General features: G+C 41.8%; 1 protein-coding gene across 6 annotated transcripts in view; it reads left to right on the top strand.

The window, feature by feature from the left end:
• The window catches only part of CELSR1 (cadherin EGF LAG seven-pass G-type receptor 1), a 161743-nt gene that overhangs the window by 59317 nt on the left and 89619 nt on the right, over positions 1-12807 (top strand). For all 6 annotated transcript variants that reach the window (XM_033058071.1, XM_033058070.1, XM_033058067.1 and 3 more), the window contains exon 2: positions 7331-7969. In XM_033058071.1, coding sequence (XP_032913962.1) covers positions 7331-7969 — 639 coding nt within the window. The remainder of the gene's footprint in view (positions 1-7330; positions 7970-12807) is intronic.

Genomic DNA, 12807 nt, shown 5'->3' with positions numbered 1-12807 from the left:
ATTTAGCTGGTGCGGCTATGGCTGATGTCAAAGGAACTGTGGGGTGAGAGCCCCAGGTGCCACTGCCCACTTTCCCCAGGTGTCCCAGACATTCATCTTCTTTGCAAAAAGAAGTATATTAAGGTTTGGCTTGAAATTAAGAGTGCCTACAGCTTGTGAGTAGAAGAGGTGGCTTTGTCTGGAAGTGTCTGAACACCCTTGTTGGGCTTCACTGCTTGCAATGATCCTGACATCATTTCACTAGTGGGGATGTGGCTGATGCTGCCGTGGGGCAGTGCAGTGACAAGGCACAGCCTGGCACAGTCATGACCCCATGGTGCAGACCCAGTGGCCTGGGACAGACCCTGGGGTGCTCCGAGTTGCTGCAGTGGCAGCAGGAAGGTGCTGGGGGTAATGTGGTTAATGCTGGTGTAAGGAGGGCTGGTCACTGGCACAGTCACACACTGGCACCCACTGCCATCATCAGTCTGCCAGTCTTGCTGTAGTTAATCCCAGATACCTTCTTTTCCCCCAAAGACATGTCTTACCCAGGACTTTCCCCTTCCCTGCAGCTCAGTCAGGACTGGGTATGCCAAGGTGCTTGCACACACCATGTACCTCAGCTCCTCCTGTTTTAGCTCACCCTGCAATCTAAAATATCCCTGTAACACCAGGTGACACATCTTTGTCTTCCCTCTTCCTGTGAATGCTCCAAACCTTCTTTCCTCCAAATGATGCTAGGCAACATTGGCCAATGTTTTCAAAACAGAGCATCTGCTGAAGGATGGCTGCAGCTGCTCATCCTTCCTGGAAATTGGGAGATGTTGAGGTACAGATTCAGACACCTGATTTTAGTAAAACCCTTGCCACCTTTACAACTCAGCAGGTGCAGCCCATGTGGCATGTTTCTAGTGTCCACATGCTTGCCCTGCTCATCCCTCATGTTTTGCTTTCTACTCAAGCTGTTTTGATTTTTCAACCCCATGCTATTTCCTGGGCAGACTGTTCTTGTTTGGGGCTGCAGGGTTGGGAGTGAAGCTCTGTGTGAATGCACTGGCAATGACTCTGGGAATTAGGCTCTAGGCCAAATTTGGGCAGGGAGTGAAGCCCACTGAAGTCAATGGGAATCTTCCTGTTGGTGTAATGGGCTTGGGAGCAGACCTGGACTTTGACATTCTTCAGAGCAGTGGTTCCAACATGAACCTTTGGCATTGTGTGAATAATAGATAGTTATTTTTATATATTGTTTCCAAAGCCCACAACTTGTGTTGGCAGTCAGCACTCCTAAATGCAGGGAGCTGACTGGCAGCCTGAAACAAAGGGACAAAATCAATAATTTGAGTAAGCTTCATGTGGCCGAGGACGGTCATCTCTGTGCAGTTGCATCCAACTTGATGTAATGACAGAATTGCTCAGCAGCAGTGATTCTGATTCCAAGGAAAGGGAGGCTTTGACAGAATTCATTAGTGCCTGTCTAAGAGATTGTATGACATTATACATAATATGTTTATGTTTTTATAAAGCAAGTGATGGAGTGTATTTCTCATTGATGTCACTTTTCTGTTACCATTTAAGATCACTTTTCTCTAGTAAAAGAGGCCTTTGCACTTTGAGCTGTTTGTGCTACAAAACAGAGACTCTTCGGGGATACGGAGAGGACATTTGCTGTATTTTGGAAAGCTAAGACCAAAACCATCCCCTGCTTCCTTTTCCAGGGTGCCCTGAGGGGACACTAAAACTGGGGTCATATACACTTTCTAACCTGAAACACTTGCTAACTGGGGAAACCCTGAGATGGAGTATCTGAAAATTTGCAATTATGCCCATTTGTCTTTTCTTTTCTGGTCATGTTTTCCCGGTATTTCAGCAAGGAATCTTGCTTAGGTTTCCACTTACCATTTTCTGTGCAGTTTATTTTCTTTCAGGATATTTTCTTTGCATTATAAGCTCCTGAACTTTTCCATAACACAGAAGATATTTTAAGGAGTTTATCTTATGGGTCTTCATAGACTTCTTATTTCTACTCATGGAAGTGAAACTTTGTGGTGCCTACAGCAGGGGTTTGGAAGGGACAATATTAGCACGTTGATGCATTTTGTGCATTTTAAATCTGCTTCCATGGTGGTGGAAGCACAATGCAAGGAAAGGAGTCAGCCCTGCAATGCTGGCAGATGAAAGCTCAGTGCAGGGCTGTGCACTCTGTCTCACTTTTATTGACATCTGCTGATTTTTTATTGCTGTTTGCTCAGTGGGAAGTGTGGTTTGGGTGCCAGCCCTGCTCAGACAGCCAAGCATTGCCTGCAGTATTCATTTCTGGAACCTGGTGCTACTGATGTGCTACTGCCACCCAAAAAGTGGAGAGCACTCTAAAAGCACAGCATCCTCATCAGTAATCCCAGGTTTAGTGCTGGACTGGGTGTGTGTTATCTCCCATATGTAAAGACATGGCTGGAAGCAATGAGGATACAGCTTTGATCATTCCAAGGCCTGTTACCAAACAATGGATGCTACCCTTGACCACAGCTGCTTCTTATGGTTTGGGAAGAGCAAGAGGTTGTTTGAACCTGTGGATCACTAGCCAGGGATTTTGCATGGCTGTCGTAAAGACTGCCATCTGCTATTTCCAGATGTGTTATAAAGCAAAATTAGAATGGGTTTGGATTGGAATATCTCTGTAAGAAAGCTCTGATGCTAAAGTATTTGTGTGAAGTGTGCAGCTTTCAAAATTGGTACTAAGACCTTTGTGTGCAATAAGCTACAAAAAGTGTTAATTATTTTATTTCTGCAAACTTAAAAAAGAAACAAAAGGACCTTTCTGGCCAGGTGCTGCCATTGCCAAATATGCATTTCAGTTAAACTTCGCTGTGTTTACATTTCTAGATAATAAAATTCTTTGGTTTATAGACTGCCAGAAGATAGAAAGCTGAGATTAAAGTATCAGATTTGATAAGGTTTGTTGTAAAGAAAAGGTAATAATGAAACAATGCCTATTTAGTAAATTTTCTAGTTATTAATGTATTTTAGAGAGTGTCAAGCTTTCATCAGCCTTTCTTCTCTTTTCTTTGTAATGCATCAGGGTATGTGTTTGTTATTAGATCTTTTCATTAATTTGAGGAGGGATGAAGATGAGTAATTCCAGTTTTAAGTCTCCTCTTCAACAATGACAATGACTCAAAAGACGACAATGTGCTTTGACTTCCACTTTCTAGAGAGCACTCTTGTGGAAATTATACATAGCATAATACTGCCAGAATAAAAATTCAGTGTGCAGGGACCACATTTGTAATGAACACATTTTTGGTGTAGCCACTAGACTGTTCAAAATTCTCTTTGTTCATTCACAAGTCTGTGAGACATTAAGAGTCTTATTTTAATCTTTCCACCTTGTTTTCGATAAACTTGTCTGCAACAGCTCTTAAAAAATTCTTTTGTGATTTCTTAGGGACATTTATGTTGCTTTTGTTACCCCAGGTCTCAGCATTCCGTCATCTGTACCCACTGCTTCACAGTGTACAGGTTGAGTGCTATTATCCTTATTTTATGGAAGAGAAATTCAAGGACAAAGTGACAAAAGCCATTGGTACAGGGATTTAGGAGCCAAGCCAACAAAAGGATTGGTTGAATCCTTTTTTTCCCCCTTTGGTCTGTCCTGTGTTTCCGTTTCCTCAGGCCATCCAGGTGTTTTGGGCTGCTAAGATCCAGGCTATCTGCTCAGATCACTCTTAGCAGGATGGCTGCACATCCCATCTGCCAGCATGATCTGAGTGTTTGGAGCTCCTTCAGGAGGACTCCTGCATCCAGCTGGTTTGCTGAAGCCCCCACATGATGGCTGTGAGAACTGGTGACAGCTAAGCCTGGGGAGTGTGTGTGCACTCATCTTATCCGAGATCTGCTCCAAAGAGTAAAGTGCAGCCAGAATTTTCCAGTGGAGCAACTTGAAGGTTGTTTCACACCTCTGACTGTGAACATCTTGCACCTGCCATAGCATGATGGGGGCTTCTTAGAGCTGTATAATAAGACCTTTGGAAACTCGGATGGTTTGAGCCTTTTTAGCAGATTGCTAACTACATGTGGTGGGCATCTCAAACACTGAAGGCCATGAAGTGTTGCCACTCCAAAAAATAGTACTTCCTAATGATAATTCTGGTGTTTCTGGCAGGAAACATTTTAAACATTCATGGAGTATTTTGATTGTAAATTCTCAAAACACATACATTACTGGGTATTTAGGGCTTAAGTAATTTCCCAAAAAGGACAAAAAAATTCCACTTTCTTTATTGCCCTTGTTCCCAACCTCAAAGCGAATGTTGTCTGTTGAAAGTAGAATAGATACTAATTTGGTCTCATAAAACCACAGATTGTTTCAACTTTCCTTGAGTTTCTGAATGAATAGATGATCAGATCCTGTGATGCTGCTCTCAGTCTAACTAGTGATATGAAAGAGGCACTTGTCCAGCCAGCTCTATAACTGTGCCATTCTTTTGTTGCCTATATGCTCTGCTCCTTTTTTACTCTCTTTTTATTTTAATGCTCTGCAACAGGGTTGCAGAAAGCTGAGTTGGCTTTTAAAACACAACTTCATTTTGCAGCTATATGTCCGTGCCCAGTTTTCTTTTGTGCTGCCCATGGAACAAGGAGGCTGTGTGGTATCTGACACCAGGCTTTCTCCAGTGATTTATTAACTCTGTCAGAATAGCTGTTGTGAATGCTGGGAAGCTCTTGCATATTGTGACAGTTGATATTGATTATGACAGTTTGTAGACTCTACTGCATTGTCAGACACTGGATCGTATTTTGTCTTCTTACTATACATACCATGGGCTATAGATCATAGTGTTTTCTTTAAAAAAGGACCCATTGTCCAGCATTCTGGCTGGCATGAGAGAACTTCTGTAGCATATTGTGCAACAAATAGCAAAATAGTTCAGACACCCTGTGGGACAAACAGGCAAATGTCAATTGCTTTAGGAAAAAAAAAAAAGTGAATAGTTTGTTCTGGCTTTTCAGGTGAATGAGCTGTGCAAATTATAGACATGGGTAGTCTGAGGATGTCATTTATGAAAATACTGGTATCCTGTATTGTCTGTTGGCCAGAAATCCACAGACCATGTAGGAGGAGTTTGCAGTGAGGATTTTGGCTACCAATCATTTGTAAAGGTTGTTTTGGGTCTTGATTGAAGCTGAGACTACATTCCTAGAATGAGTCTGAGGGAGAGAAGATAAAGATTTTTGTAAACTTGGGAGAAAATGAAAGCTGATATGTGAGCTTCTGTGATGAGCACACAGAATCATAGAATCATAAAATTGTTTATTTTGGAAAGGACCTTTAAGATAATCTAGTCCAACCATTAACCCAGCCTTGCCAAGCCCATGGTTAAATAATCAGGTCCCTAAGGGCCACATCTACACATCTTTTAAACACCTCCAAGAGTGGTGACTACCACTTTCCTGGGCTGCCTGTTCCAATGCCTGAGCACCCTTTTGGTGGAAAAATTCTTCCTCATGCTTAATCTAAGCCTCCCTTGGAGCAACCAGGGGCTGTTTCCTCTTGTGACTTGTTACCTGGGAGAAATCAAACAGATCACTCCAACAATTACCCCTCCTGGCTGATTGGTTTTAGCCAGGCAGTAGTTAAAGTAGTAGCACACAGAGGAAGAGATTTTTCTATTTGCATAAAAGCTGCTTCAGTGGGGAAAAAGTCAACAGCTGAGCTTTTACAGACAACCTGATAGGAGGAGGGAGTCAAAAGGCAATTTGTTAATTATGCTGCTGTGATTAACTATATTCACACTATAAAACTGGAGGAAAAATCTTACAACAATGCATTTCTTTTTAAAATAAAACTTCACTTGAGATGAAGTGGTGACACTGAGTAGGAAAGAAATAATTCTGATTTTTTCTATTTCTGCATGACCATAATAGGTCACCAAGTTACACTTTGAGATAACAAACCTTAGCAAAATGACATTTAGCAGTCTATGCTGTTAGAATTTTGATCTCATACTGATGGATTTAAATGCAGTTCCTGATTCAATTTTACATTGATGTGATTCCAAATCCATTTCTGCACGTACCTTGTCATTTAATTGAAATCAGGCGTAATAGAAGGTTACTTGTGTAATTAGTATCACTGGGATATTTCAGACCAAGGCTGTGACACTGAGCTGTGGATTAAGGAAACTGGGCTCAGTTTTTAACCCCACTTTGAGCCTCATATTGGCCACTCAAACCAATTAATCTCTCTCATGAGACGAACTCATGTCCATTTAAAGTTGTGTGTTTACACTATGACATCTATCAGAAGGAACATTTCCTATCAGAAACCACTCTTGATCTCATCTGGGATTTCTAGATGCTGCTCTAATGCTAACCATATTTTCTGTAATGCAATCTGTATTTTAACGAGTCCCCAGTGTTAGCAAGGAGACAGATTTAAAGTAAGTGATTTGATTTCAGTGATGATGCAACTTCCCATTCCACACTTGCATTGAAGTTGGATTAAATTTAGCTCTCACTGTGTCATAATTATTTTCCATAATGACAGAATAACCTAGAGTTTGTGCCTTCACTACTGTAAGCCTCAGGGTGTACTGAAATTATACAGTGGCATCTCTCAGCCCAGTGTCAGGTATTAGTGCCATATTATTATAATTATGGGTTTTATTGCAGAACTGCCACAGCAGTATCAGAAATGCCTTAAAGGAAGGATAAAATGGAAGAGTTTTTAAATGTCTGCTTTTCACTACAGACACATTTATTTTAAATTTTTTCTAATATTCGTAAAATATTTTTGAGAAACTGCATGTGAGAAGTGAAGAAGTTCTGGCACTCAGCTGTGAGGACTTGTTTCCTTCGATGACTTATGTCTGAAGCTCTGGTCACAATTCTCTGTCTGTGCAGAGTTCTGGCTCCTTAAGCTCGAGATCACATCTGAAGAAGATAATTATGGTATTGTGCTGTGAAAAGCAGCAGTTTCCCAGCACGAGTTGTGGACTAGCAGTCACTGTTAGGAGAGTCCCCTTCCTCTTGGTTTCCCTTGGCCATCATAGGGCTCTCAGACTGCTTCCACACTAACCCTTGCTAGTTATTTGCCTGGGATCTTCTCCAGGTATTCTGACCTCTTTGAGATGTCTTGGGTCCCTTGAGTTACAATTCTTAAGAAATTTTATGTTGTTTTCCTGAGAAAAGGCAATGGTAATAACTGCAGGAGGTGGATACATTTCCCTCTGTCATCCTGGTGCCCTGAACCGACTGCCTTGCAGGTCTGTTTCATTTTCAGAGACTGTGGGAGCCTCCTTGCCCCAAGGTTGGAGGCTACTCTCTGACATGGCTGTGGTTTTTCTCCCTTCAGATGGCATTCACAGTGTCACTGCAGTGTGCACGCTGCGTGTCACCATCATCACGGACGACATGCTCACCAACAGCATCACAGTGCGGCTGGAGAACATGTCCCAGGAGAGGTTCCTGTCTCCCCTCCTGTCCCTCTTTGTGGAGGGGGTGGCGACTGTGCTCTCCACTGCCAAGGACGGCATCTTCGTTTTCAACATCCAAAATGACACGGACGTCAGCTCCAACATCCTGAACGTGACCTTCTCGGCCTTGCTCCCTGGCGGCATCCGGAACAAGTTCTTCCCCTCGGAGGACCTGCAGGAGCAGATCTACCTCAACAGGACACTGCTGACCACCATTTCCACGCAGAGGGTGCTGCCTTTCGACGACAACATCTGCTTGCGCGAGCCCTGCGAGAACTACATGAAGTGTGTGTCCGTGCTCAAGTTTGACAGCTCGGCGCCGTTCATCAGCTCCAACACGGTTCTGTTCCGGCCCATCCACCCCATCAACGGGCTGCGGTGCCGCTGTCCCCCGGGCTTCACGGGCGACTACTGCGAGACGGAGATTGACCTGTGCTACTCCAACCCCTGCGGCAGCAACGGGCTCTGCCGGAGCCGGGAGGGCGGCTACACTTGTGAGTGCTACGAGGACTACACTGGTATGTGTTTATCTTATCTCTGGCCCGTGATTTATATGCTAGACCATCAGCCAGGCCAGCTCTGTGTCTAGCTGAAATTGCTGGCATTCTTAGTCAAAGGGAGGAAAGCTACTGGCGCTGCCCTCTGGTCAGGGGAAGGTTTGTGAGTGTCGCTTGGGTAAGTCCCATAGCTCTGTGTGCACGGTGGTGGGAACCAGGCCTTGGTCCAGGTCCTGCATGGGGACTTCAGCTGCTGGAGAGATCTGCACTGTGTGAATTTCTGCTCAAAATGCTTTATGCAAACACATCTCTTCTGTCTGGAGAGGGAAAGGTGGCACACTGCTGGTTCATGGGTTTGCATGTAAACCCATTCCAGGTCCCTCCACACACCAGGGCATAGTGTGGGTGCACAGCCTCTGCAGAGCTCCTGCCCGTGGTCATCAGCCAGCACAGAGCATTAGGATTGTTCTTGTTCCCTAAAAGCTGCAATAACACACTCTAGGGAAACACTGTAAGTCAGCTCTGGTTTGTAAATGTTCAGATAAAACTCCAGAAGGACATGGCTGCTTCCAGGCCTGTCTCCACAGCCTGCTGAGGAACGTGCTTTGCCTCATCATGGACTTGACAGCTAATAAAGATCAAAGTGCTGCTTCTCAAATACTCCTGAGAAGTTATGAAATAATATAAGGTGAATGTTTTCTGGTGCTTCAGCAAAGTCAGTGGGATTATTTATGTATTTGAAATTGCACACGCATTTAAGTGTTCTGCACTGACGTGCTGCCAGCTGTAATTTATACTGACAGCTCAGCAATGTCTGCTGTGACCCCTGCAAACAAGGGGTGAAGCAGAGGGGGCTGGTTACCAACACTGCCTCTCACTGCTGCAGTTATAAAAAATTGAAAACATAAATTATTTAAATTCCAATGTAAAAAAAATCTAGTTGATGTGGATCCAGCCCTCCAGGTGGAAGGGTTTTCCTTCACAGTCTCTGACTTTTGCCTCAGGGCTGCCATCAAAAATGTGACTGTGGAAGGAGCCAGGAGTTAGTGAGCAGGAACATGGCAGCAAAGGAACTGGGACTTTCCCAGCATGGATGCTCCATTCAATTTATGCAGGGCTTGGGGCAGCAGGACCTTTCTAAGAAGATGGGGACAAATATTTTTTTGCCTGATGGGAGAAATCCTGAATAGAACTGTGAGATGGTTGGGATATTTGATGTTTGTTGAGGAGTTACTTTCCTGCCAAGCTTCTCATTAATGACTTCCACAGTGAAATACATTTTAAAGTCCATTGTCCATAAATACACGATACACACAGAATTGGGCATCGCAAAATAGATTTTGTGATCAATAGATTTCTTTTAAAATATCTGTGTACTAGTGTACTGTAAATAGGAATGCTTAGAACTAGCAAGATCCATTAACCAAAAATATGCATAAAAATGAAGTTAATACATTCATGTCTTAGTTTTGGAATGACATGCATTCCGTCACATTTTTAGAATCTCTTGCTAGAAATCTTCAGAAAAAAAGACTAAATATACTTTTAAAATGAAAGATAATAAGCTTATATTAATAATTGATGAATATGTTTAATACTTAATGCTGTAGTCAGAACAAACACAGTACATATTGAGAAGCACCATATTATTCATACACAAAGAAAGATTTGATTTGTAAGTCTATTTTCAGTGCATATTTGTTGAGTTAAAAATTAACTGTCCTGCTGCCAGGATATTAAAGTGGTCAGAAGTTAAGGAGTGAGCACTGCTTATAGCTTTGTGTCTTTAGGTTTCAGAGTTAACTACTCTTGAGTGAAACTCTTTCTTCTTTGGAAGGACAGTTTGATCACATTCAGATTGGCTGGGATAAAACACTTCCAACCATGATAAAGAGGGCTCTGGAATACCTTATCCCAAAAATGTCAAATATTTCTGTTTTATTAGTGATGAATGCAGTAGAAATTTAGTATCCATTCTGTGGTTGGTTGAAGTTACTCTGATGCCTCCAGGTTCCATGTTGCATAACCATATTTTATTATCAAACCCAAACCTATTAGTTTGTTGATTTTCATCCCTTTTACAGAGCAAGGTTGAAAGCGTTATCAACAAGTAATCTATTACCAGAATTATTTCATGAAGATGCATTATTGAATTTTGTCCCAATCTTCTTTAAGTATTGTTATTTTACCTATGATTTGAATACTTTCTTCAAATATATTCATCTACATTTGCAAGTTCAATCTATATCTATTAATCATAATATTGTGTTTTCAGCTTGGATGTGAATTTATTGTTTACTGCAATCCAGATTTCTATCTATTTGGTATGTAAATATCATGGTTTCAATAGCAGCAGTGTGTGTTAGCTCCTGGAATGGAATAGCCATAAATTGGAATGAAAAGAGAATTGCTAAGTCTGAAGGTTGGAAGATTCTGGTATTACTGAAATTTTATCATGGTAGTATTTTAACTTGGAGTAGTAATAGACCAGTATAAGGTACTTACAAATCTTTGAATTAATTGTAAAAGATGAAATATGAATGGTAATAGTCTATGAAATTGAGCCTGCTTTGGGAGCTCTCATGTTTCCATTTCCCAATTAAGAGCCTACATAGAATAATAATTATAAGAAAATGCCAAGATCTGTCATCTCTCTGGGGAGATAGGCTGCAGTTTGATGAGAAATCACTACACAATCATAACCCTGTACTGATTTTATCTGACTGGTCACCTGCTAAAAATATAGTGTTTATTTCCTGTACTAGACAATTATGTTCTATCTTAATAGGATGGAATTTCCCTCCATTTTTCCACCCTGCTTTGAAGCCCTCCCTTTGGTTTGATGTAATTGTTAGTCATTTATTAATGATGAAAGTTTCTCTGTCTTCAGGAATCTTCTGTTACGGGCACAAAGGTAAACTGAGCTTCTACAAGGTATTTCTGAAACTTGACTACTGGCTAGGCTGGGGTGATTTGGAATTCACTTCCTGTGATGTAAGGAGGTGAGTGAGGAAGTACACATATTTTTAATCCTTTTTCTTTTTCAGACTTACAATCTCTTTAACTTCTGTATATACAAATTAATGTAGAAAAGTGAACAATGTACACACTTATAGTTGTGCCATTGATGGCAGAGAGCTGTGTGCATGGCTAAAGGTTAAATGATGTAATTTTAATTAAGCAAACCAATTCATTGAACACTATATAAAGCCTGTATAATTTTTCCAGCTTCGTTTCATATATCTTTGAGTGCTGCAGAAGCAGCTGAGGTGAGCTGTAGGTGAAGACTTAGACACAGTGGAGTTGTCTGTACTCCCCAGGGGCAGCCCCCTGAAGTGCAAATGCGTCATGTCATCCACACCAGGTCTGGGGGCATGGATGCCACAGCAGTTCCTGCATGAGCTGTACTTCCAGCCCATCCTGCTGCCTCCTACAGAGCCTGCCAATGTGGCCATAAGTCAGCACCTTTTTGGGTGTGAATTCCCACTGTTCCTGCCCTGCCAGGAGTGGGTACCTCCTCCAGTGCTATTCTTGTGGTCCTCCTGCTCAGCAGCCACCACGACTGCTCTCCTCTATGGTCATGTTCCCAAAAAGCAACATTTAATTGACACAGAACAAATGTGATCTAATGGGAAAAAACCCCACCAACTCCTGAAGTAAGGAAGAGATATAATGTTCCCACAGTTCTCCTTAGCATGATCACATTCTCTCTGCCTCCTTTGCTATGCACCCCCTAGCAAGGAGCAGTTTGTAGGGGAAAAAGATCATCAGAGAATTCCCCATATCCTTTGCATCTCTCCTTGGATTTCACTTCAGAGTGAGGAGAAATCTTTACATGGTTGTAAATCTTCTAGTAATCAAATACAGCAACTGGAGATCTTTTGTGCGTTACACTTTTTTCCCTCCTAATTTCTATTTGTGATACCATATTGACATGAGGAATCATGACATCTAATGTGCCTGCTATGAATTCAAACTTTGTGTCATGAGAAGGTAATTATAGCTGGTTTTTCAGCATCCTGCCAGAAGTTCCTAATCATATTGCTTAGTAAGTTCTCAGTGTTTGGCTCTTACAAACATAGAACATAAAAGTAAATGTGAGGATATCTTCTGCTTTATCTTTACTTATATCCATTCTTCAGATAGTAATTTCTCAGCTCACTCTGATACCAGGTTCTCCTTTTTCAGTCCAGAGAGATTTATTTCAGGGAATTTTAGCTTTCAGGTAGAGAAATCTGGCAGCCACAGTAGTCATAATGAGTGTTTTTATCTTGTGCTAGAAGGTCTGAAATTCCACTCTCAGTTGCATTTCTGCAGCTTGGTGGGCTCACAGGTGTGTAGCAGCCAAATCCTCTACAGCAAATCTAAGTTTGATTCCTTCCTCACTGCTTCTTTAACTCCTTGTTTAGCTTATGAAAGGCTGTGGTTTTGTGACAGCAAGTGTGAGTAAAGGTTATCCTTACAGGCCTGTGGGGCTTTGACAACACTTTCAAGCAGCGGTGACCAAGTTTTTCTTTAATATGAAACACCAAACAAGAAATTCTGTAATTCACAAGCACTGCCATGAATGTAGGGACATTGTCCTTGCCATGTAACAGCTTCATGAGTCATCTCTCTGATACTTCATCCAAGTATTAAGGGAACACAATGAAGATTCTGAAATGTTTTGTATCACTGCTGCCTTAACAGTATCTTGTAGTCTAGGACTTCAGAGTTATGCTACTGGATTCCAGGTGGTTTTGAATATTAAACAGATAAAAACCTTGGCAAGGTCTAATACGCTAAAAAACATATAAACATATAGCCTCAATCTTAAGAGTTTAATTAGAGTGCTGGATGATTTGCAGTACTTACAGAAT

This window comes from Catharus ustulatus, chromosome 4, assembly GCF_009819885.2.
Source record: "Catharus ustulatus isolate bCatUst1 chromosome 4, bCatUst1.pri.v2, whole genome shotgun sequence".
Lineage (NCBI taxonomy): Eukaryota > Metazoa > Chordata > Aves > Passeriformes > Turdidae > Catharus > Catharus ustulatus.
The sequence above is the reverse complement of the archived record's forward strand: the minus strand, read 5'-3'. Positions and strand labels throughout refer to the sequence as shown.